The following is a 27,304-nucleotide window of genomic DNA, read 5'->3' as shown; positions in this document are numbered from 1 at the left end:
CTTCCTATGTCTGATCAACATTTCCTTTTTTACTGCACCCTGTTCCTCTTTACTCCACAACTGGCCTTCTATATAGTCCAATGTATAGATCTGTAATGTAATGTATAGATCTGCAATGTATAGATCTGTAATGTATATAGATCTGTAATGTATAAATCTGTAATGTATAGATCTGTAATGTAATGTATAGATCTGCAATGTATAGATCTGTAATGTATAAATCTGCAATGTTTAGATCTGCAATGTATAGATCTGCAATGTTTAGATCTGTAATGTATAGATCTGCAATGTATAGATCTGTAATGTATAGATCTGTAATGTTTAGATCTGTAATGTAATGTATAGCTCTGTAATGTGTGGATCTGTAATGTATAGATTTGAAATGTAAAGATGTGTAATGTAAAGATCTGCAATGTATAGATCTGCAATATATTTTGTAGATCTATAATGTATAGTTCTGTAATGTATATATCTGTAATGTAATGTGTAGATCTGTAATGTATATATCTGTAATGTATAGATCTGTAATGTATAGATCTGTAATATAAAGATCTGTAGGATGCTGTTGGTTTTTACCTAATCTACTGTTCACAGCAACAGATGAGCTACATTTGCCCGCCCCCCCCCCCTACCCCCACCACATGCACACCTATGGATTTTCCACCCATTCTCTTGGACACCAAAAGAGTAACAGAAAGTGGCTGCCTGACCAGATAGTTGTATTTTGAGTGGGTGATGATTATTTAAAAGTAATTCTAGCAGCCCCTCAATTTCAATGTTAAAGGGCACGCAGGCTGGTATCAGCATTGGAAGGGGGACCTGTTCATTCTCTGACCATCAACCTAGCCAATACCATCCCACAAGCCATGTGTATTGGACTGCTAACTTATAGTATCAAATGTGTTTAAAAAATAAATTATTTTTATGCCAACAAATTAAGACGATGTGGATTCAACAATTTAATAGGTCAGATTTTATATTGTTTGTTATACAAACAATATACCATAATCAGTCATGCAAATATTCAGCCAATCACATGACAGTAACCTAATGCATTTAGGCATGTGGACATTGACCAGACAACCTGCTGAAGTTCAAACCAAACATCAGAATGGGGTGTGATTTATGTGACTTTGAACGGGACATGGGTGTTGGTGCTAGACAGGATGGTCTAGTTTAGAAACTGATTTGCTGGAATTTTCATGTACAATAGGGTTTACACAGACTGATCCGGTGAACAGCAGTTCTCCGGGTGAAAATGCCTTGTTGATGCCCAAGGTCAAAGAAGAATGCCCAGGCTGGTTTGAGCTAATAGAAAGGCAATAATAATAACTTGACTAAAGTTATGCAGAAGAACATCTCCAAATGCACAACCATGAAGCCGATGGGCTACAGCAGAAGAAGTCTAATATTTTGCTGCAATATTTGGATGGAAAAGTCAGAATTTGGCATCAACAACATTAGTATGGATCCATCCTGTCTTGTAACAATGTTTCAGGCTGTTGGTATAATGGTGTGGGGGATATTTTCTTGGCACACTTCCAGCCCTTTAGTACCATATGGGCATCTTTAAATGCCACAGCCTACCTTAGTATTACTGCTGACCATGTCCATCTCTTTATCACAACAGTGGACCCAACTTCCAATGACTACTTCCAGCAGGATATCCCGCCATGTCAGATCACCTCAAACTGGTTTCTTCAACATGACAATGAGTTCACTGTATCCAAATAGCCTTCATATTAATCAGATCTCCATCCAACAGCCCCTGGGATGTGGTGGAATTATAGATCTTATGGTTAGTAAATTGGTAATGTTTGCATAATGGGATTTTAGTATAGTATATTCCTCAGGTTTCGGCAACACAAAGTCCATGTTTGTTATTTTAATGCGGCACTAAACTCTAATTAGTACAAAGGACTGAACTAGTTTTTTTTTATGACAGAACAGACTGTAAAGTCTTTTCCTTCATAGAATCTTCTACCTGCTACAAATGCATACAGGCCTGGCACATATTTCCATCAGGAACTCCGATGACCATGCATGGAAGTTAAATCACCCCAATGAAGATGGCTAATGACTCTCAACATGTTGGAAGCCCAGGAAAAGTTACCAAAACAGAAGAATGGACATAGCAGTGTTGTCCATACTTGCACATTATGGTAAAATGCTCCTGGAGGACAAATAAAGACAGCTGTAGAGATAGATATATTGGTAAAATAAGCATTTAAAAATATCTTTCATCAAAATGTAATGTTTGCCTACTCCTTAGTACTGATATGTGCATAAAACTGATGTTCAGCTTCCTAGAATCTCGCTGGAAGGCTTGTGACGTCGCCCTCATCTAGATGCTGTGGGTGGAAGTCAAGGTGTAATATAAGTATATTCATTGTTATTTCTGTCTGTTTGAGAGTTACCTTCACTTCCTGTCTGGTAAAACTTTGTCAGCAGGAAAGAAAAGGTCTAAACGTTCCCAGTCTAACCAAAACTAAGAAGAAACATTTTGGCTTGAAGAATAAAACAGAACTCAATGTTTAATTACACTTTTCCGAACATTTAAAAAGTAATAAAAGTAATAAATTAATAAGTATTAGCAACAGATTTCACTTTGAGACCCCTGATATATGTAAGGCAATGGACTTGATTTATTAAAGCCCTCCAAGACCGGAGAAGCTAGACTATTATGGGAAAACCTGGTTGAACCAGCAAACCTGAAGCGGATTTCTTCAAAATCATTATATATTGGTTGCTAATTGTTTTCAGTCCTGAACTAGATCCTTTCCAGGTTTTCTAGATCACCAAGATCCCCCCCCCCCCCCCCTATTATCCTTAATAAATCAGGCTCATTGTATGATTACCCCCAAAATTAGCTATGTGCAATGCATTGCAAGTGCTATTCATTGTGTTTCCCAATCCAAAATACTACAAAACTTCCACAATGTTCATACCATGTGCTGTGTATGCTGCTTTGCTTAAAAAGGGTCATGTTTGTTATTTTTGGTCTGTTGTACTGCACTGGCTGTCTGTTCATAATAAATTATCACAATGCAATTAACACAACGTATGTTAACACACTAACAGTGATTGCAAAAGTGTGAATATACCCTTAAAAATAATTGTTGTTGCAGTGACGTATGTTACTGTTTATTCAGACCTTTGGCTGTTAAAAGGGAACTTGTTGAGCAACTCTGACCAAACTCTATCCTAGAATACCTCCGTAGATGAATGGAACAGCACAGAAGGCCAAATGCACTTTATACATTCAAAACATGGCTGTCCAATAATTTCATTCCGACTCTAAGCGCACATTACAAAAGCATGCCCCAAAAGTCAGTAGAGACTACATAGTAGTATTAAAAATATTACTCAAGTTCTATATTTGCCCATGGATGTAACTGGCTTGGGGATATTTCTTAGAAGTTAAACTAAAATTCTTTAACTTTTTTTTAATCTGTTTTAAATTGAAAACAGCTGAAGGATGCTGAAGTTTTCAACTTTGTTTAGACTATAACAGATGATAACAGATGTGCTTGTCATGTGTTGTATAGCACAGCAATAGAGAGCCACCTGCATTGCTGTTCATTGTGAAGCTGACCCCATTCATTAACTTGAGTGGGGAAAATAATGAGGAACAGAAATGCTTGTAGCAGAGCAATGAAGCTACACACTGCACTACATTGCATATAGCAAGAACGTCATTTACCATCCTATCTTTGACACAGGATGATTTCTTTGGTAATGTCACCTAATAAGGTATGTAAAATCATACCCACTTGGACAAAAATTCTATTTATGTTTGTAGTCCGAAAATAACCTATTTAAGACAAACCAGTAAATTAAAGTAATTTTACCCTCACCCTTCAAAAGCATATCTGATTGGTTTTAGTAAAGCATACCTTGCAATTTCTGAAACTTTTTGATAACTGTTCAACTATCCTTTAAAACTCTTTAAACATATTTGTTCTACTCTTATTTAATGATTACATAATTCTGCAGTTTAATTTTTTTCCATGATAATAAATAATTTAGTATTGTGTTGTAGAAAAAAGTAGGTTGCAGACGCCTTAGCAGATAATCTACCCAGCCAGCCAAGAAAAGAAGGATTAGCCAAGAATACAGAAGAAAAAGCAAATTTACTGAAACATATTGTATCATACAACTTTTGTAACAACATCAAACAAGTATTACAGCTTTCAGAATTCATATGTCATCAAGTTTGAGTTGTTTACAATGTAACAGAATATAATGTTTTTTTTTTCAACCTTTGCAATTCTTTATATAGATATATTTGTAATATGTTTGATATTTAAATGTGTTTATTTTACCCAATATTTAGTTTTACAACTTAAACAGAAGATCTTGTAAAATAGATATCAGTGCCAATTTGACAAATATTTAAAAAGCTATAGCTCTCTATATGCACTCCTTGGAGGAGCAGCCTTTCTCAAACTTTTATATATGGAGGAACCCTTAAAATAACTTTCAGATCTTCTGGGAACCCCTGCTATAATTACTAAATCCTCAGCTCACAATATATTAGCATGGTGGTCATTGCTACCTACCCTCGCAGATAGCCAAAAAAAAAACATTGGTATCAGGAACCCATAGCAACCTCTGGAGGAACCCTGGTTGAAAAACACTGGACTGTAGGATAATATACAACCCACTTGAGTAGAAAGCATTAAATATATTTTAGTTTGGATTTTAAATGTATACAAGTAACACAAGAACAAATGAATGTATTTTAACTGACTCAGGAATTGGCCTATGTCCTGAGGGACTGTGCTTTCCATGTTATCATTCACTATCAGCACCTGGTGTCTAAATCACTATAAGTGCTGGAAATGTATTCTTTTTTCTGCCCTGAGTCTGAACCTGCAAAATGTTCGTATGTGTGTTCTTTTTTTAACATTACTTTCTTTCTAAACCCACTACAGACATGGCCATGCTTTTGAGCAAGCTTTCTCCCCTTTTAACACGGGGGAACCCTTGAAATAACTTTCAAGTCTTAGGGAACCCCTGACAATAATGACAATAACCACAGCTCATAGTACATAGGTGTGGTGGTCAGTGGGAAGAATGCTATTATACTGGCAGGCCATTAGAAAGAATTCCACCCTTAAAGAAAGCCAAAAAAGATAACTAATGTCAGTGGTAATTGACTTGAGAGGCACAAAGTCCCCATTCTCCCCAAACTCCTAGCATACTTTTAGTGTTCCATGAAACGTGATTAAGTAACACTGGGCTAGAGTTTTCCTACTCAGCAGAGAATCATCTGATAACAGGATGCAATGCCAAGGCAGAAAAAAACATGAAAACTCTAATTAGTCTGACTTTTTAGTCTAAATTGTCTGACTTTATAGTTCTTTATAATGTTCAGGAAATAGCTGCAATTGGGCTTCAATACTAAAACAAGTTTATTCTACATGTACATCGAAGCTACATCTAAACAGTAAAATTATGCAGATATTTACTAATACAGTTAATTAGATATATAGGCAAGAAGGAAGATTTAGCCTGAAATTAAATGTCTGCCAAGTCCATGTTGCCAAGCTGCAGTGTTTGTTGACAGTGAAATAAGTATGAGCTCTCCATGAACATCGGAAAAGGTTTTGGATTTCCCTCTTTACAAACACAGCTGATTTATGTTGCACTGTAATTAAAAAAATGACGAGGGAGACTAATTTATGACAGTATTGTTTCAGATAATTAACAAAATTATACAATTTGTCAAAGTTACTTTACAAAATTGATATAGTAAACTTAAAAAAGCAAACACATTGCAAATAAAAGATGTCATTTATATCAGAAACATATGATACTGAGTATCCAGAATATGCAAAAAAATAACTTTTTACTTTGGTTGCATTATGAAGAGCAGAGAGACGATAGTTTAATTTTTGAAATGAATCAGGACTTCAGAATATATACCAATAGCAATAAGTTTATTATGTATTTATTTGGTTCCATCTGGCTCATTATAATAACTGTATATAAAACAGAATCAGATTCTGTGTCAGATTGCCTTTTTTCAAGGTTAAAAACCTTAAAGGCCAACTCTAGGTTTTATCTGAAATCCAGCAGTCATCTGGAGGGTCACATGATATTACTTACTTTTCTCTGCCAGCCTCAAAGGTGGGCAATTCTTACTTGTGCACAGAGCAGCACTTATCTAACAATGTACAGCAGTACTGTAAGCACAGGCTGGCATGATGTCAAAGTGTGACCATAACAGCCCGGGCTTATGGAAATGGCCTGGGTGCCATTCAATATAAAATAGTGTTAGATTGCAGTTATAAACCTGTGGGTGACAGTTCCAACAGAAGGTGCATTGAAAGCTATATTTCATATTTCTTTGTAATTCAGTTTCAGTAGTTTTTTTGTAATTTTTCCTTATATATTTTTTCTTTTGACCTGTGTCAATGGTTGAAATGGTCACATTCATAAATTAAAATTTCCCTATTCACATATTTTAACATCTGCAGTTCTGAATAAACATGATAGAGAGCTGTGAGACAGGATGGGCACTTGGGCTTTTAATTTGGCAGATCCAAGGGGGAGACCAGTGGGATATACTGGAACCTGTAGTAGTAGAAGAGTAAGATATATTCTGGTGGGAATGTCAGAATTTAGGAGGCAGAAATCAGCTTTATGAGGGCTTAATAGACAAAAATAGGGGATAGAGTTAGAACACACAGAATACAGAATCAAGCATGCTATATAGAAAATTACATGACAGAAGATACAAAATTATTCTTCATGAAGAAAAACTAAAAGTCCTAGCAGACCGATGTCAAGCCCATCAATCAATGGTCCATTCCTTGAGGTCTGGTGACCTATATAGCCCCCTGAGCACAGCTGGAAATGTAATAATAGGATGGTCTAATAGAAATTTATTTACTAAGACAAGTATGAAATGGAAGTAGTGATTGTAGCTGCTCAGTTTATGGTGCTAATGTATCTGAACAATGTATCTGAGAGGTGAAAGTCCCTCCCTGCATTAATATTTTCTGAAAGGTTGTTTTCACCTCTTATCTCTTAAAGTATACCCAGGCACATTTGCTGCAGCTAATAAAGGAATAATTACAATGTTTTAATTGTTGTGGTTGTATATGTAAAACTGTATTTACTTTATCACTAAATACATTTAATATAAATGCATACTTCTTGCATTTGAAATATATCCTAAAAATTTAAATAATTTCATAAATATTGCCTAAAAATAAATACCTAAACATTTTTGCATAGGATTGGGTTTTGTTCTATATTACATATACATTAGTCTAAAAAGGACGCTAGTGTGCATTGTTAGATTCTATGAATAGAAGGTAAAATCTCAAGAATTTCTGTAAATTCTTAAACTCTGAAACTTTTTTGTAGCGATGATATCTGTGATTCTACATTCCATCTATGTTGCTAGGGGCACATCACCTGCAAATCCCACTATCGTTGCATGGCCACACATTTATTTGACTGAGAATTTATTAACTGTAAGCACTCTAAGCACACTCCACCCATCTAAAAGAAACGCACACCTAGGTTTTCCAAATTAAAAAACTAGGACTTGCTTAACTTCACCTAGACACAGCCAAATTTTTTCCATCAATTAGTCCATATCTTAGAAGCAACACCCACTTTATTAGTGGGCCATTCATTTTGACTTATAAAAGATTGGGAGTGTCTCATCAGAGTAGGTCATTGATATGTAATATCTGTTTCTGGGTAGTACAATATTAAGTCACAATGGCACTGTAAATTTTCCCTATTTAAGTGTACCTCAAGCCAACATTTGGACATTTGGTCAGAACCCTTGTACTTTTTTTTATTCTGTATTCCACTGGGAGCAATTCATATTTTTGTTCCCTCAGACAGAATATGAAGTGAATGGAAATCTTCCCAAAGTTAGGGGATAGATCGGTCTCTCTTGACCTTTTTAACATGGGGGAGTCCTTGAAATAACTTTTTGGTCCCAGGGAACCCCCGATAATATTACCATTTTTTGCAGCTCACAGTACATTAGCTTGGTGGTCAGGGTGGTCGGTGGGAAGGATGGCACCCTTACAGATAGCCAAAAAGATCATTGATATCAGAGGTATCTGACCTGAGAGACAAAACTTGCCCATTGCTCAAGGAACCCCCTGGTTGGGAATCACTGTCAATGAAACATTAAAATATTTCCCCTCTATTCCTATTTACAACTGTGGCTGTAAAATGTCGGATTTCACATAACTTTCTGTCCTAGTGACAATAGTCACTGGGACAAATACAAAACCTAAATAGGCAATGCTAGCAGAACTTCGTACATATGCAGATTTATCAAATTATCGAATTAATCTCCAGAAGTCAGAAGCTCTGAATGTTACCGTCCCGAGACAAAATCAATTGGCTCTAACACCGTCTTTCCCTTTTAGCTGGGCGTCCACTTCCATTAAGTACCTAGATACACAGATACCTGCTGAATTGTCACGTATTGTGGAGCTTAACTTTTTGCCGCTCCTCAACTGTATTTAGGAAGGACCTCCAGAAATGGCGTCAAATGGCCTTTACATGGTTTGGGAGGTGTAATATGGTGAAGATGAACGTGATGCCTAGAGTGTTATATATGTTACAGGCACTCCTGGTACATGTTCCTTTGCATATTTTGAGTACATTTAGGTCAGAGCTGAGGTTTTATATGGTCTTCGGGCTCTCCTCGAATGAGAGGTAAAATGTTGAGACTTCCAAAGACAAAAGGAGGTATGGCATTTCCAGACCCAATTTTATATAAACAGGCGGTCCAATTGACTAGGTTGTTGGACTGGTGTACTAACAGTGGGTCTAAAATCTAGATAAGCTTGGAAGACACTCTGTCACCGACACCAATTGTCACTTTGGCATGGGCCCCAAATACGGGTAGAGCTTCTATTATTCAACACCATCTGATGGGGACGGCTCTTAAAGTAGTCTCTTGGTTTTTCTCCTCTTAAAAGGTAGTCGATTATCCATGTCCATTGTCTCCCATACTGGGATGTCCGGAGTTTCCATCTGGAATCTTCGATGCAATTTTTCGCCAGTGGCGTTTACTGGGCATTTAATTTTCTACAGGATAGGTCATGGTATCCCTTGCCTGAGCTGCAACGTACAAGAAGTTGCTCCCTTTGGATCCCTGGCACTGTATACAACTTACTTATGTGTTAGGCGCTCTTCCACAGCCAGCAACCTTGTGCCGCTTCTTGTTGCCTTTAGAATCTCTGTGTTTAGCGGGGAATCCCCTGAAAGGTTCTTTGTCTTACTCGTACCAGGCACTGTTAGCTGTACATACACCCGAAACTCCTGGCTTTGTGACCCGGTGGGAGACAGACTTGAAAGTAAAATTTTCCGAAACTCAAAAGGTTATGTTAATCCACTTTAGCCACAAGGCTGCAGTTTGCAATAAATACCAGGAGACAAATTGCAAGCTGGCGACTCGGTGGTATAGAACACCCTCTAAATTAGCTAAGATCTACCCCCATACTGACAATATCTGCTAAAGATATGGATTGGTTCCTGGTACGTTATTGCATATTTTCTGGGGGTGCCCTTCCTTGTCTACTTACTGGTCTTCGGTGTCAGACCTTGTCCATAAGCTCACATGTCGAAAAAGGCATACAAAAACTCTTTATTACGACATCTCTTAAATGCCGCAAAGGCATGCATTCCTGCAATGTGGAAGTGTGACAAGCCGCCATCCTCAGGGCAATGGCCAAGTAGGGTGGCAGATGTTTACTGTATGGAACACATGATGACAGCTGGGACAGATCAGACCGATAAATTTATCCAGAACTTTTATTACTGGGTTCATTTTAGTACATCTGCAGAGTATGGTATGGCCGGTGACTCTTTTTGTGAAGAGTGAGTTATTGTGTTTGATTGTAAAGACCGAACTGACTCATTAAATCGGGACACCCCTCCCCCCATCTTCCCCCCACCACACCCTCCTCTCTATTCCTTTTCTTTCCTTTTGTCTTCTTTTCCTTCTGGAAATATTTTAAAAAACTGAAATACTGGGGTTTCTCTTTTTTTTACTATTTAATTATTGCATTATCCTAATGTGTTTGTGTATTTGTCTTGTGTATTCTCAGGACATTGTTTTCTTATTGGTGTTTCGTGCATTATGTAACATGCCATTTTATTGTTATGGTAACCTTGGAATATCTCAATAAATTATTAATAATTAATAATAGTAATAAATTAATTGTTTTCAAAAAAAAAAATAGGCAAAGCTTTCCAGGCTTTAAAGCTTATCAGTTTTTATTAAACCATAAATATTGGCCCTAGAGTTACTGAAGCTGTAGTATGTGCAATGATACCCTAAATATAATACACAATTTTAATAACATATACATGTGTCCCCAACTCTTAAATAGTAAGCTCTTTTGGCCAGGGTCCTCTCATCCCCCTGTGTTACTGTCTGTATCTGTCTATCAATTGCAACCCGCTATATAAATACTGTATTAATTACTGTTTATTATTAATAATATTAATAATAATAATAATAATAATAATATTGTGTATCCTGGGGGTGCGGGCCCCTTCAGTACAATTTAATGCATTTATTTAGAGCACAATGCTTCTGTGGTCACATAAAAGAAGGTGGATCCACGAACTGAAGTTTCAAAACCCTCCATTGTTAGGCCGTTCTGAATGCTGCTTGACCATTCTGAATAAATAGCAGTTCTCAAGCCAGGAATTTAATTGTAAACCGATTACCATGAGTAAAGCTCAGGGTTAACCATTTTCATATTGAATTCCCAGCCTGAGTAATGCTTGGGGAGGTTAATAAATGAAAGCTTGATAGGAGGATGGTAGTAATCATTTCCTTCCGTTTCTTTCTCTTACAGTTTCATAATTAATTTCCACATTCAGCGCTGGGATTGATGTTTCTTTGTTCTTCTCTCTACTCCATATCATCCAGCAATAAGTACTGGTGCATAAATATTCTTGCCTTGTTCAGGCTCTCTGCTAATAATCACTCACTGATTTCATCATGTCTTGCATCTATTTATAAATGACTGAGTCACCGTATCAACTTGTTGAAACGCATACTCACACACATGCACGCTGGTATTGTTTGAAGTCTCAACATGTCTATGTATTCCTGCCACCAATTTTTGCTGATTACATGTGTCTTTGGGATGAACTTTATATACACTTAGAGAATTTTTTTTTTACTTTTAACAGAAAATAAATGAATAAAAGGTGGATTACATTTAAATTTATACAATTTGTTGTAATTCTTTCTCTTTTGAAAGACTTGTCAAGACACATGAGATTTTAAGAGCATAATTATTGATTTTGCAAAATGTGCAGCATCAAAGGCTGCGTACACACGCTCAATAATTGTTGTTGGAAAGGATCTTTCACGATCCTTTCCAACAACAGAAGACTGAAAGATGCATGAACGAGCTATGTACATACAGCGCCATTCTGTTCTATGGAGAGGGCAGGGGGGAGAACGATGGAGCCGCACCCTGTTACACTCTCTGCCCTTCACTTGTATTGCAGTCGTTTGTCATTCATGGATCTGCCAATGGATCCATGAGCGACGGACGATGAGTACTGTACTCACGTCAGATTCTCATCTGATACCAGCCATGAAGCGATGAATGGGCAAGACTCACCTGATGTGTGTACGTAGCCAATGGAGCCACAATGGATAAGACAAACCAGTGGGGCCACCATCAGAACTGTGGCCCTGTTGGAGACCCATACAGGTGATCAATGGTGTGTGAAGTTTCCGAACTGGACACAAATCACCCTTTTCAGGCGGACTATTCTCTGGGGATGGTTGGTCCCATGAATGTATATATAGATATGTGTATGTATGTATGTATGTATGTGCATGAATATACACCCTTTGAATGAATATATACTAGCAAGAGATACAGATCTGGAATTCAGAACTGGGGTAAGCAATACCTTGGGTATGGGGATGGTTGGTCCTATAAAAGTATATATATATATATATATATATATATATATATACACCGGTATATATATATGAATCAGTATTTATCCTTTGAATAAATATATACTAGAAAGAGATACAGATGGGAGTATGGGATGCTGAGAATAAAAATTATTACCTTGTATTTACACAGCATCGATATATTTTGCGGACATATCACTAGCTGTCCCTCAAAGGGCTCATAACATAATGACCCTATTGTAGTCATATGTCATTAACACAGTCTAAGGTCAATTTTTGAGGAGAAGCCAATTAACCTAACTGCATATTTTTGGAATGTGGGAGGAAACCCATGCAAACACAGGGAGAACATGGAAACTCCTTGCAGATAAGTGTACATTACATTATAGTCCTAGAACAATTTCGAATCTGTGACCTAGTGCTGGAAAGGCCAGAGTATTAGCCACTTAGCTAACCATGCTGTCCAATATGAGACTGTGTTTGGAAATATGGGACCAGATCTCCAATCTCTTCCTAGATCTCAATTTTTTAAATACTATTGGTTTTGATTTTAACTTTGTAAAAATGGATTCTCTGTATTTTGGACCCAAAAATCAAATTGGAAAAATCAAGCTAATGGTTTGAAAGTTAGGGTTTGGTCAACAGGTTGCATTGATGGTATCAGTTTGCTCTCAGTTTGAGACACTTCCAGTATCCTATGAAATCTTTTGGCAGCCACATTTGACCTCCTTCTGACTTGCATTTGATCTACTCCCTGTGATTTTTGCATTTTTTATAAATATCAACCCCTTGAATTGAATACAGACCCTAACATTGTCAGTAACTAAACATGGATTCCATGTTTTAATTGCACAAAAACACCAGTAAAAAACACACCAGTTGTAGTTAGCTTGTATATTTGTAATTTGCCATTTTAAATACATAAATATGATCTTTGAGTCATTCTATTCCTAGCTTTTCATAAATAGCAAAATCAAGCTGTTAATATTCATTGAACATGTGATGTTTTTATATACCCTGTTTTTAGTAAAATCATGTCAGCAAGCTGTATCCTCAGACACTGTCTGACTTAGGGTGACAACACAAATTAATTTCAGCTGCAGTGTTGTCACCAGATTGGAATAATAGCAGTTTTATGAATGCATTTGCACATCCTGTCCTAGTCACCACAATAACAGTGATCTTCAGTGAGAGTTCCTACAAGGAGTCTGCTGGATATACACAGCACAAGGAGGGAAAACATGTAAGAGTAAACTATATGCAATCATACTTTATTTATTGTGCTTTACAAAACTAAGTATTTGTGTGATTGCTAAATTCTTAAGTTTCTATTTTAATTTCCCAGCTTCAGCTTTACCGAACCACACATTAAGAATGGTTATCCCTTGCAAAACATTTCTGCAGTTCTTTTCCACAGATTAAACATTTTTGTGCATTATTGAATATAATCTGGCAGCAGATGAAAATAATCTTTTAATCCAATTTATGTAATCACCACTCCAGCAGCCTGGGAGCCTTCTACAAAGGTGCTTTCAGCACAGTGTCATTTGGTCTGCCTTGTATAAAGTGTTATTGAACCCAAGAGACAAAAATTAAATTTTTGTAGCCACACTCACATTGCATCAGATTTGCTCAGTTTCTTGAATTATACTCCCATTTTTTAAATTGAATCTGCTTTCGTAGAATTGTTGTAAGAAACTTACATTTCTGTACTGGCTAGGTTCTCTTGTAAGGATTCTATGGAGCACAATCATTGCAACCACTATAGGCCTGATTTATTAACGCTCTCCAAGGCTTTATCAGTGAAGCTGGGTGATCCTGCAAACCTGGAACGGATCTGGTCCAGGATTGAAGACATTTTCTAACAAATAGCAAATGACTTTTAGGAAACCAATTCCAGGTTTGCTGGATCACCCAGCTTCACTAATGAAAGTTTATCCTTTCAGTATTAAAGAGCTTTAATAAATCAGCCCCCCTCCCCTGGACCACAGATTAGATTGTAAACTCATTTGGAAAGGGTCTGCTCTTCCTGCTGTGTCGTTGTCTGTATTTGTCTTTATTTGCAACCTCTATTAAATGTACAGTGCTTTGAATTATGTTGTGTTTTGTACGTAAAGTTTAAAACTCTAGATTGTAAGCTCTTCGGGGCAGGGTCCTCTCCTCCTCCTGTGTCATTGTCCATATCTGTCTGTCATTTGCAACCTCTATTAAATGTACAGCGCTGCGTACATTATAGTTGGCACTATATAAATCCTGTTTAATGGTAATAATAATAATATTATGTGCAGGATGGGTGCATGGTTGGATCAGTGGTATGCACTTGCACTGTTCACTATGTGAGGTATATGCAATGAAACTCCTACCTGATTTTATTGACATCCTTCCTTCTATGTTGCAATCTTCAGCCATCTTGATTGGTTATACCAGGATGATATAACTCCCAAGTGGGCAACCATAGGGGAAGCCAGGATGTGTTGGGTATACTGACAACCAATGCTGAGCTGTGTATGCTAGTTTCCAAAAAATTGCCCTTTTATACAGTCATACGAACCTATTAGATTACCAGTCTGTATATTTAACGCTAAGCTCTATCCAAATGTTTTTATTGCTTTTTGAAGGAGCATAAAAATATTAGAGCTTCTGGTGGGTGTATCGCTGCTGCACCCCTGTTAAGGAGATGCCCTGTCCTTCCTGTTCTGATAGGAAGTAATGGAAAATGTCTTTAATGAGAACACAATGACTTAAAACCAAACTTTAAATAGTGTAAATCAGATTTAGAACTGTTTTAATTTTTGCCAGTGTCTTCCTAACCCAGTGAAACGAGTGCCCATTTCTTTTACAAAAATGAAGATACAGGAAATGAGGGAAAAATCATCCCAATGGAGTTAGACATGGAAATAAAAGTGATGACCATAAATAGGTAGGTAGAGGACAAAAGACATGTCACTATCAATGCTTGTGGTCTCTGCTTTTGTTTTTCCCTATTTTTGTCATACCATACCTTATATTATGAATGGTAAAGACAGGGCATTACTTCCTCAAGTCAGAGCCTGCAGCAAGAAGAACAGTGAACAGCACATTATCGTCCACCAAATTTAACAAGACGATATTACAGAGGAAACAGTGCCTTAGATTTCACACTAGAGATATACGAGGGGGTGCTAAGAAGTTCCTGGCTTTGCCCCCTTCCAAATAAAATAGAAAAATGAGTGTGGGGGCATATGACAGCCTAATATCTTATGTATGTATAATATCTTACATATCTTACAGTATGTAACTGTGCAAATATCAGGTCTTTGTGATTCCTTTTTTCTTTTAGTGAGAAGCTATGATGGCAGAGGCACAAGCAAGTTTTACATCGTTGGAGTTACGGGCCGTCATGAAGTTTTTGTTTCTCCAGGGAAAGTCAGCAAAGGACATTCACACTGAAATGTCACAAACACTGGGGGAGAAGTGTCCTTCCTACAGCACTGTCAAAACCTGGATATCTTGTTTTAAGACTGGGCATTTCACCGTTGAAGATGAGCCCCCCAGTGGGCACCCCCCAACCTCAACTGACCCGGCAACCTGCGATGCTGTCCATGAGCTGATTATTGAGGACTCGCAAATATCCGCAAAAAAGATAGCCCAAATACTTAACATCTCACGGGAGCGTGTTGGGTTTGTTATCACCACTATCCTAGACATGCGCAAGCTTTCAGCAAAGCGGGTGCCGAAATGTTTGAACAGTGATCAGAAGAAGGAACGAGTTGAGGCATCCAAAGCCATTTTGGTCCATTTTGAAGCTGCACAGGACTATTTGGCTAGGTTAGTGACTGAGGATGAAATCTGGCTCCACATCTATGATCCTGAAACCAAGGAACAGTCAAAGGAATGGCGCCACAGCGGGTCCCTGCGCCCAAAGGAGTTCAGAACCCAGAAATCTGCCAAAAAAGTCATGGCATCTGTTTTCTGGTTTTCTGGGACAAAGAGGGTATTCTGTTGGTGGACTACCTACCTCGGGGGTCTAGTATCACATAGGGGAAGCACTTGAATAACTTGCCGGTCTTCAGGGAACCCCTGCTATGATTACTATATACACAACAGTATATTATAGTGGTTGTTATTGAAAAGAATGTCTCTTACATTGCTGGTCATTGGCAAGAATGCCACCCTTACAAAAAGCCAAAAAGATCTTCTGCATCTGTTAAAATGACCTGAGTGTTTTTAAACTGCTCATTGCTCAAGGAACCCCTAGCAACCTCTGGAGGTTTGGGAAACCCTGGTATATGGCCATGGCTAAATAACAGTTCTAGATGCTCCCTATAACAAGGAAATCTTTACTTTGGGTTAACCCATTAGCTTTGGGTTCTCAGGTAGTGTAAGTGTGTAAAGTATGCTTTAGTGTTCTCTCCATATCTCTTCCATGATCCGTTTGTATCCACTGACACCGAACACTGAGTTCAAAGATGGGGTTCATATTAAAGTCAAATGAGTCATGAGTCATATTTGCAGATTTTCATTTCAGATTCATTTTAAGGCAATAGTTAAGGAGTTATGTATTGGACTTTTAAGAGGTATTATGTTTGTATGGGGAGCTTTATTATTCTCTTCAAAACCTAACCCCATTGTATCCACCAGACCAAGATGAAGTTCATGGTAAAGTTTGGGTCAGGTGAGTTTGCATTAGACCATTTAGGAAATGTATATAGAACTGTGTTTAATATTAACTAACCTTGAAAGCAAAAATATTTACTCTTCTCAAGCCCATCAAAATTTGAAAAAAACAAACAAAATAGCTGACCATGGGCTTTAAAGGCATACAAAATAATGAGGGTCTTCTGCCTATAGTGTTTGGGCCACCATGACCCAATGATCATACCTAGGAAATCTGAATGTAGCCCAAAGCCACTTACAAATAACCCTGCCCATCAGGTCCTTGGACCACTGGGATTTCTTTCATTTCCGATGTTATGACAAAAGTCATGACAGCAACTCATCACGCCTGTTAAATAACAAACAAAGCAAAAGCACATGCTCCCCTCCTTCAATGCTCTGATATCCAAATAGATAATGATGGCTATTGCTAGGCTAGGGCAACAATAGATAGCTCAGGGGAAAATACATTTTATTTATGTATTGAGAGGATTGTACAATTCATTTATAGATAGGGAGAGGAGAAAGCTGGGTTTTACAACTCTACCACTGGTATCTACCTCGCCTTTCCCATTCTAATACATCTATATTATAGCTTGCACCTAGTGTGTGGTCATCTGTAAAAATGGGAAGGTACTTAGCGCATTTTAATTACCCTTATTTTTTTTACTGACTTCCTAACCCTTCATGAGTTATACTTCCCTGTCTACAATCCTGGAAGATCCATGCTGCATGGCTAAGGGAAGACCCATTTGAAAGTTTTCTGCATATTCCCAAAGCCCCATGCACAAATAACTTTTTTCTTTTAAAAGAATCTGGAAGAATTTTTAGTGGTGTGGTCTGCAGGGATCATGGATAGGTAAGTATAAGACCTTTGAGGTATATTGAAAAGATATCCATGGAAGAAAAAAAAAAAAAACAAAAAAAAATTAGAAAAAAATCTAATTGGCTGTTTCAGATCACAATATTTCCTGCCAGTTAGGAAAGCCAGAATAAAACTACTCTTTGTACTACTTACTTTTTTCACGTTTATGCTTTAGAAAATAGAAAAGCTAATGGATCAATATGACAAACAGGCACCTAATAATTTCAGAAGGGTAGAACAGTAACAGTAGTCTACCTCAAAGCGTACATAAACTAAACAAAATTTTTATGGAAAGTAAAGTTCAACACCCTTTTTTTTTAAAACAAAAAAGGCGCAAAAGCGATTGAGAAAGAATGGAAGCGCAAAGGCTATTGGGTGCTCCTTTTGTGCATGCCCGAGCATCTCGAGCACGTGCAGAAGGAGCCTTTTTGTGAGATTGGCAAGTTTTTTTTCCATGCTTCATCACCCGATCTCGCGCCTGGGCCGGGTGTCGTAGGAAGAAGAACCGAGAAGTAGAGGTGATGGCGCCACTTGGCGCGCTGCCTTGGAGACGGATGCTGGGACAACGCGGGACCTGATGGAAAACACCTCCGGATGGATCGGACTGCCCTGCGGGATTGAAGGTAAGATTTTTTTTTGTTTTAAGCACTTTTCAGTTTAGTTCCTCTTAGATTGTAAGCTCTTCGGGGCAGGGTCCTCTCCTCCTGTTTCATTGTCTGTATCTGTCTGTCATTTGCAACACCTATTTAATGTACAGCGCTGCATAATATTTGTGCTAAATAAATCCTGTTTAATATTATTATTTTAATAATATTATTTGTCAGTACAGGATTTATGTAATGATTTTCTATATGCATATATATAAAAGTAAACTAGGAGGAATGAAAAAGTATGCCATTGCTAAAAGTAGTATTAAAATACTATTTTAATGGCTAATAGCCTTAAAGAGGAACTAAATTGAAAACTGCCCAAAAAAAAATACACTTACCTTCAATCCCGCAGGGCAGTCCGATCCATCTGGCGGTCTCTTGCATCGGGTCCCACATCATCCCAGCCTCCATCCCGAGCTGGTGCTCTGGGCACCACCACTTCATCTTTTCTTTCGGTTTTTTCAACCTATGTCACCCGACCCAGGTGCGAGATCAGGTGACATAGTTGGGGAAAAGAACTTGCTGATCTCACTGCGCATGTGTGAGATAAGCAAAATTTTTTCCCGGATGTGTGATGTAGGTATCCCAGGAGGCTTTGCACTCCCAGTCATTCTCGAATGCCTAGGCGATAGAAAATTAGGGGATAGTGCTGCACCATTTTTTTTTTTTTTTAAATAGAGTGTTGCCATTTAATAAAAAAAAAGAAAAACAACAGAATTTTTTACCTTATTTAAAAGGGTTGTCAACCCCTTTATTTAAGGTGAAGTTTCTGAGTTTAGGTACACTTTAAATACTGAGTTGCTGATCCAAGGAACATATGCATATTAGAGACAGCCATAAGTCCTTATTTGCTAAATTGACTTGGGTACCTTACTGAAAATACTGAATCCAGAGGGTCAGTATGACAGCCAGGAAATTAGCATATAAAAGCAGTGTTTGCCAGTGAGTATTGCACACAACAATAACCTGGTAGCTCTCTATAAGTAAACAGACACTTCTTGCAGAGCCCAAGCAAAGACACTTCTTGCAGATTACACAAGCAATACCAGCTGTGAGAAAGCCTTTATGTAACACAGAGCATTGCCCAACTTCCTCTATGCAGAGGAAAATAGGAGGAGATTCAGCTTCAGAAAACCCTCCTGTTCCTTTCACAGATAGGGAAGAGACAAAGTATTATACTATGTAGCAGAAGCACACATGAAATCCTGCAGAAGACCACCCCTCCTGTGTGACCTGTGTGTGGGTGTAAGCTGCAAACAACATGGATCTGCTTATCCTTCTGATGCTCTGCTGCTGCCTTGCCTACTTTCTCATACAGATCATCAGGTTTATTAAAGCTGATGCAGATTTAACTTTGCTGTGGGCAGAGCGCTTTGGTCACTCTCCAGGTAAATATTGTACACTGCTTGGAAATTCCTTACTGGAATAAATCTTAAACTAAAATTATAAGATGAAAAAAAAAAGAAAAAATGCTCCTTTGATAATACTCTATTCACAACTATGTGTTTCGGTAATGCTTGGAAAACACACTGCAGCACACGACAATGCACAAAAAGTGCAGAACGTTGAAATGAATGGCAATTAGCTACCATACAACAATGCATGTGTGTTTTAACATACCGCAATACATAGTTGTTTAACGTCTCTGCCTTGTGGTATGCTGTGTTGAAACAAATGTGTTGTAAAAATAAAAAGAACTTTTAACTTGCAAAATACTCCATATCGGTGGAATGCTGCACATTACGTACCAATCAGGTTATCTTCAATAATCAATCAATTATCTTCTTTCATGTGCAGTTTCCTTTAACATATTATTAATAATAATAATAATCGGTAGCGCTGACATATTACACAGCACTTTACAAAGTCCATAGTCATATCACTAACACATACATATATGCAAAAACATCCTAAATAACACAACTGATCCACAGCACACACAGCAGTAAAAACTTGCATTGCACTGCATTCAGGGAAAAAAGGTCAAGTGGCAATGGACATTGAGAATCTATAGTAAATAAATAGAATTTCTACATGAATTGTGCTCAAGATAGGAAAAATGGCAAATGTGAACAGAACCTGAATGATTATTGGAGACATGCTGCTGAAAAAAATGAACACGTGATGTTTACATCAATACATTTGTATAATATTATATTATTTATTTTGCAGAAAGTAAGTTCCGTGGCAGTGTTGTGTGGGTGACCGGGGCATCAAGCGGCATCGGAGAGGCATTATGTTACCAGCTGGCCAAATTAGGTGCGCGGCTAGTCCTCACCTCCAGACGTGAGGCCGAGCTTCAAAGAGTGAAAAAGAAATGCATTGGTTTGTATTCACTTACTTTCATTTTTTAATATTTCCTTGTCTAACAATGATGGTGTCTTAACTGAAAGTTACAGAATATTTCCCCAGCTTTAGAAGGATGAAAGTCATATTTGGGATGGGTCAATGGTGGAGGTATTGTATGCAAAACTGCTTTTCCAGAATCCCACATATTAAGGAAATGTTTTCTTCCCGCCTGCAGGTCTAAAACTTGAACTACATTAACACCGCATTTTAGTGTAGTAATTAAAAAATCCTGTGGAATTGTTTGCAGAAAAGTCCCTCCACAGGACTGGATTGTAGTATAAATATAAAACTCAGTGCACTGAAACAGTAAAGTATGAAATGTGAAAGTTGCATTGACATAAACTTGTATTCACTCAGCTGGTTGGTGATGTAAAGAAACAGGACATGATGGTTGAATATCATTTCAGATAATTGCAAAGCATTATAAAAAGCCCCACAACCTAAGCCATAGGCCCTTGGGTTCTCTGTTATGCAAATCCTATCTTTAGTGGTTGCAGTCCAGCTTGGGCTACAATCTCCGATTCCTCACCATATTCAGTTTTGCTGGCCAACATGGTTATGGAAACATGGAATGTGGTAGATCACCCAGAGCTTTGGTGCTTCCAGGGCACTTTGCAAGTCAACAAGTCAAGTCAAATCCTGCATAGAGATCTAATGGTGCTTTAGATTGTAGCAATTGGAACAGTAAATAGGGGTGGCAGGTGACAAACCTGCATACCCAACACATCAACTTTGGAGCTACTAATGGCTCCAGGTTGCATGTAACAGAAGAGCTCATGTTATCACTTTGCTAGTAAGCAGGGCCTATGTTTATTAGGGGAAGGGGGCAAATTGAAGAATAGCCCAGGGCCTTTATGAAGAAGGTCCATTGAAGGTAGTAAGATACATGGCAACAGTTCATTCTTTATGAACTGGGGCATGTTGAAAGACCTGTAGTACTCCAATAAAGCCACAGTTTGGTTCTTACCCATGGCCTTAACTCATCTAAAACCAGCACTGATGAGCCAGTAATTATTTTTTTTACCCTTTTTCAATAACCCTTTTACAAGTCTAGGTATGGGATTTTCAGGGCTAAAAAGCACACATATATCTAATATTTTGCTGTTTACTGTCATGTACTAACTTTGGATATAGGCCAGTTTACAGATTGTGGAGCAAATGAATCTAGAGAAACATTGTTCCTGATAAAATGCCAACTGATTGCAATTATTAAAGAGTTTTTAATACTATTCCTATTGCTTCAGATAAAATCAAATTGAATTGTGTATTCATTCCCATACTAATGTAGATTTTTCCTATTATTTTTGCTTTTATCAGAGATCAGCGGTTTGGAGAACAATGACGTGTTAGTTGTTCCTTTTGACTTAACCAACATAAGTGCCCACAAAGCAGCAACAGACAAGGTTGTGGAACATTTTGGCAGAGTGAGTGCTTTTTAAATGTTCTAATGTAACTTTTTTATTGTGTGTGCAAGACAATTGCTTTGTATGATGGTTAATGGCTGTATATGGGGGGCAGAAGTTTTGCTATTTATACACAGGTTGTTCTATGCTTGTTAGGGGTTCATTTACACATATGTGTTATGTTGAAAAGGCTAGCTAACATACTTAAAAATTGTCAGTACACCATTTCTTGCATTGTAATGCATCTTTCTGATAAATGTGTTGAGATGCCATTAAAACTAAATGGCATTGCATCATACATCATACAAAACACATGTTCCGCAGTTCATATGCATAAAAGGGTCCTTATTGTTATGAATTTCTATAGCACTTATATTTAGTATATAGTCATAACCTCATAAAGAACATACAAACTTTTTACAGATGTTATCCTGGCCAAGATTTGAGCCTGGAACCCAAGTAAGGCAAGGGAACAATGCTAACCACTATCCCAATGTTTCTCAACCAAGGTTCTGTGGAACCCTAGGCTTCCTTCAAAGGTTGCAATTAATATTTTGGACCTCTCAGGACAGTTTAGGTGACACCAATGATCTTTTTTGGCCAACAGTAAGGGTGAAATTTTTTCACTGGCTGGCAACTTAGGAGGCATTCTTAATAAATGACCACCACACTAATATACTGTGAGCTTTGGATATATTAATTATAGCACGGGTTGCCTAAGGACCTGAAAGTTATTTCAAGGTTCCCCCCTGTTAAGGCTGAAGATGGCTGTACTAAGCCACCATGCTGCTTTAAACTTCCTTGCCCTGCTACAATAAAGTTCCGAGCAGTGTTGCCAGCTTTGCCCAGTTTTCTGCTGCATTACAGAACCCCATGCCATGTTATAGATCTTACAGGGAAAGGTGGCTAAAGTCCAGAAAAGGAGAACTGGGCAGGCTAAACAATGCTGCATGGAACTCTAGAGCAGCAGAACCAGTCTGGTATCTGCTTAATTAGGATGTTGGAAGTACATTGTATTGCTAAAAAAAATAATTTTCTGTACTTGAAGCATTTAAAGAGACAAAACATGGGTGTATATATTGCAGGGATGCACTGAATTGATTTTCTTTCATTTGCTTAAATGTAGACTTAATATGAACCCATCCCTAAACCTAATCTTAACCTTTAAAGCAATCCAGTGTCATAAACCCAAACCTATTAATTATTGCAAGGAAAGCTATTATCACAACAAGCATATAAAAAAGAACAATCGTCTAAAAATGCTCAGATTATTACATTGGGAGTGAAAACTGAAACCTACTTACTTAAATAGCTCTATGGTTCAAAATATTAGGTCTGTGCCTTTAGCCTACAGAAGGAACGATAGCTTTTTGCAAATATAGTGATGACATATTGGCTCAAATGCATGTTGTCACAATATTCTAACCCAAGGTTTCTAGTGATTCTAGCAGATGGGTGTTGCCTTGCGTGCCAAAGGTTGTAAGTCTACAGACTCAAGTGATAAAATAAAGCCATTGCCTTCTGTATTAACTTTTGATGTATGTTTTCCTTACAGATCGATGTCCTGGTAAATAACAGTGGAAGATCTCAGCGCTCTCTGTGTTTGGATACAGATCTGGATGTTTTTCGAGAATTAATGGAGATTAATTATTTTGGGACTATTTCCCTGACTAAGCATGTTTTACCCCACATGATCCAAAAGAAAAAGGGAAAGATTGTTACTATAAGTAGTGTGACCGGCTTTGTTGGAGTGCCTCTGTCCAGTGGATATGCTGCCAGCAAGCATGCCGTTCAGGTACGCTTTTCTGTTGACCTGCTGTTCACAAGGGGAGAGTGAAGGGCCAATCACCTTTATATAGAACAATAGTAGGGGTTTACTGCTTTCAATAGACATCACCATTTTTGGATATATCAGTTAGTGAAATAATAGTGTGATCTTTTGTTTTTTTACAGGGATTCTTCAACAGTCTCAGAATAGAACTTGGATGTTATCCAGGTATAACAGTGAGCAACATATGCCCAGGACCTGTACAGTCTAACATTGTGGAAAATGCTTTTGCCGAACATGCAAATCAGGTATAAGTCAGCCAGGCAACTGGCAAATTGTGTCAACGGATTTCCCATTTGTGCCTCTTAAATCACAAGTTGCCCTTGCATGCATTTAGTTCTGTCCATGGCCCTGACTTCTAATGCTGTCCAAGGCTGGAGAGGATACACTTTCATCAGTGAAGCTTGGTGATCCAGCAAACCTAGAATAGATTTCTTCAAAGTAATTTGCTATTTACTAGCAAATGTTCTGAATCCTGGACCAGATCCATTCTAGGTTTGCTGGATCACCCGTGTTTACTGATAAAAGTGTATTCTCCCCAGTCTTGGAATTGAAATTAAAGATTGTGAAGCCACTTAATTGCAACCCTAATGCCTAGGCCTAAAAATCACTGTTGCTTTTAGGGCCCCATGCCACTGTCATTGAGCTGTCAAATATCAGCTCTATTCTGTTCATTAAGACTTTGGCATTAGCCATTTGCCTCACAGTGGTAGCCCATACCTCATTGAGGGTAATAGGGAAGGTGGTGGTGGGGGTAATTTACTTCAATTTAGAGAAGAGTTGTTTACAGCCTGGGATGAGGGACCAGTGTGCTGGAATGTGGGAAATGTAAACAAAGAAGATACTCGCCAGCCACGTGAATCTTGGTAAGTATAAATCTGTAGGGTGGATAGGTGAAATACTTTTGATCAGGAAGCCAATGCACACTTGATACCCGCCGTTTGTGCGAGTTGCACTGAGCAAAATTGAAAGCAGAAATTAGTTCTGCTTTAAAGATTTAGAAAGGTACTTGCCTACACAACAAGCTGCTGCAATTCAGCAGTATGGTTCATAGCATTTTAGCTCAGGACAGGTTCACTTTAATAACCTAAAGGACATGAGAAAGGTAGAAATGTATAATATACTATGATTCTTAGTAACTTATTGTATCCTTTTCATAGTTTTTTTATCACTGTGCTATATTATACTAAGGTATTATTGGTATACCCTGCTGTACAATAGCAGCTGAGCATATTCATTTTCCTTTATATGTTGGTAAATAAACACATTTTAACAGGTTTCCTTTTACATTGCAGAAAGTGGGAGCTACAGCAGATCAGTCTTACAAAATGCCTGCAGAGCGATGCGCCCGTCTGATTTTGGTGACAGCTGCAAATGACCTGAATGAAACCTGGATCTCGGACCATCCCTATTTATTGATATGTTACTTTTGGCAGTATGCGCCGACATGGGCATGGTGGATAACGGGGAAAATTGGGCAAAAGAGAATACAGAACTTTAAAAGTGGAATGGTATGTGTCAATCCTATAATTCAATGTATCATTTAAAAATTTATTGTAGGCAAATATTAAAGATCCAAATAAATGCAGAATTATTATAGAATTTATTTTGACACCTTGAATGAACAATGTTCTTTTTATAAAAACTATGTCAGGGTAAGTGTCCCATCCATTCCATGTCCTCATAGTACATTTAGGTGGCCACACAAATATTTGACAGGAAGTAGAATGCTCTTACTATGGAACTCACATAGTTGCAACATAGATCTCTCCATTTCATGTGGACTGAAAATACATTCAGAAAGTGGACATTTGAGACTGTTGAAGTACAGAAGATCCTAATAAATCACACATGCTAGATGATTGTCACTCGAGACGAATGGTCATGATCGTCTCATGAGAAATTCTAGCTTGTATACATCAGTTCCCCAATGACATTCATAAAACTGATGTTGTGTGAATTCACCTATGGAGGTGAATGCAGTAGGGCGCAATTGCTCATCCCTTTCCGTAAAACTGAACAGTGCTGTGTGTACAGTGCTTGTTCATTCATCTGCCACTGGAAATTATCATGAAAGATCATTTCCAGTGACAGAAATCTAATATCTGTACATAGCTTTAGAAACAATTCACATATAGTGTGTGGGGTGTCAACTCCCGCCTTTTGCTTTTTCAAAGTTTGGCATTTAGTGCATGTTTAGACTGGTTGTTTCCAGGAGGTTCACAGGTAAACCTGGCTGCAGGGTCCCCTACACGATGGAGAACAAAATAAAATACCTTGTATCAGCATGTTTATGTAGCTTATAGGTATGATGGGACAGGGAGACTTTTCATCTTTTTGTATGGTATTATATATGCACCATTTACCTAATTGCATGCACTATGACCAATAAGATGATGTTAGTGACTGTCTGATTTAGCTGATATTTGAGATATTTTTACTGCTCCCTGCTTTTGTGTGCTGTTTAATGTCATTTTTTTCCCTCTTTCAGGATGCAGATTCTTCCTACTTTTCAAAAAAGACTTCCTAACAGACGTCTGAGTACCAAAACTATTCCTAGGGATCAGCCAGACATTAAAGTGAGACAGAAAGAGTTGTGTAAATGAATAAAGGGGATTTCTTCATCTTACCATATTTTCTTCTTAGCTGTATTTGAATGAGACTTAGGGGGTCTGGTTATAAAGCACTGAATTTGACTTTCACCATTCTGTGATGGAGAATCTTCTAGGTACATGTGCTTTCAATGGCAGTGATTGCTTTTCTACCAGAGAATGTTTGGTGAACATTTGGTGAAGTAGTTTATTATTGCTGCATATAGTACTATAGTTAGTGTATGTAACCTACAAATTAGGAAAAGGCTTGAATATGACTTAAAATATGACTCAAATTTTTATATGTGGTTTGAGTCTATTGAATCATATATATTGTTGTAGAATGAACATAACAGATTTGTCTAATTTATGCCACTCTGGAAGAAGAGGCAATACCTAATCTGCAAAACGAATCAAGTCCATTTCTACAAGACTGACCTATTATGTATGATGCATTGATTTGAGTAACACTATCAGGAGTCTCTTGATTAATAAATGGATGATACAATGATGTTTTTATTAATAAATGGTTGTTTTAATTATTATTTGGTATTGATGTGGGACTTCAATGTTGTACTTATTTATTATGGATGCTGTTATTGTCTAATACCCCATCATTCTTCATATGATCTAAGGCTCCATACACTCTGGTGTTTCTACCTAAATGCAGTGCAACACATAATTTATCTGAGCCCAACTAACCTGCAAATGTTCTTGGGGTAGAGATCACAGATTAGTGTGTTTTACAATTGTCAATATTAAAGATCCCAAAATGGAAAGAATTGTACTGTTTACAATAAATGTTTGCAAGATTCTTAGCACAAGGTGATCATCTTGAATTGCATATGTACTGTGGTTTAAAGGATGCCTAAAGCAGAAATGGTAATGAGATCAAAAGGACTATCCTAAAGTTTAAGGTCCTAACATAAATCAAACCTCTGGTTCTGGAAAATGTTTTTTTAAATATATATGAGGGGCACCCACATAAGGTGTTACTCTGACTTTAGGGATGCATTAAATTGTGGGACACAAGTAG

General features: G+C 37.7%; 1 protein-coding gene across 1 annotated transcript; it reads left to right on the top strand.

The window, feature by feature from the left end:
• Nucleotides 1-19,241: 19,241 nt before the first annotated feature.
• Nucleotides 19,242-26,813, top strand: DHRS7 (dehydrogenase/reductase 7). The gene is made up of 7 exons (XM_072428857.1): nt 19,242-19,485; nt 20,270-20,422; nt 21,764-21,870; nt 23,405-23,644; nt 23,803-23,925; nt 24,973-25,188; nt 26,169-26,813. The coding sequence occupies exons 1-7, from the start codon at nt 19,359-19,361 to the stop codon at nt 26,205-26,207; spliced, it is 1,005 nt and encodes a 334-aa protein (XP_072284958.1). The 5' UTR covers nt 19,242-19,358; the 3' UTR covers nt 26,208-26,813.
• The last annotated feature ends 491 nt before the right edge of the window (nt 26,814-27,304 follow it).

Source organism: Pyxicephalus adspersus, chromosome 12 (assembly GCF_032062135.1).
Source record: "Pyxicephalus adspersus chromosome 12, UCB_Pads_2.0, whole genome shotgun sequence".
NCBI classification, from domain to species: Eukaryota; Metazoa; Chordata; class Amphibia; order Anura; family Pyxicephalidae; genus Pyxicephalus; species Pyxicephalus adspersus.
Note: the sequence above shows the minus strand (reverse complement) of the source record. Positions and strands in the feature narration are given on the sequence as shown.

Excerpts from the sequence above, each read along its gene's own strand:
- DHRS7 (XM_072428857.1), top strand. The coding sequence starts at position 19,359 with ATGGATCTGCTTATCCTTCTGATGCTCTGCTGCTGCCTTGCCTACTTT. Across the intron at positions 23,926-24,972 it reads TTGCCGAACATGCAAATCAG|AAAGTGGGAGCTACAGCAGA; the intron begins GTATAAGTCAGC and ends TTTACATTGCAG. Across the intron at positions 25,189-26,168 it reads AGAACTTTAAAAGTGGAATG|GATGCAGATTCTTCCTACTT; the intron begins GTATGTGTCAAT and ends TCCCTCTTTCAG.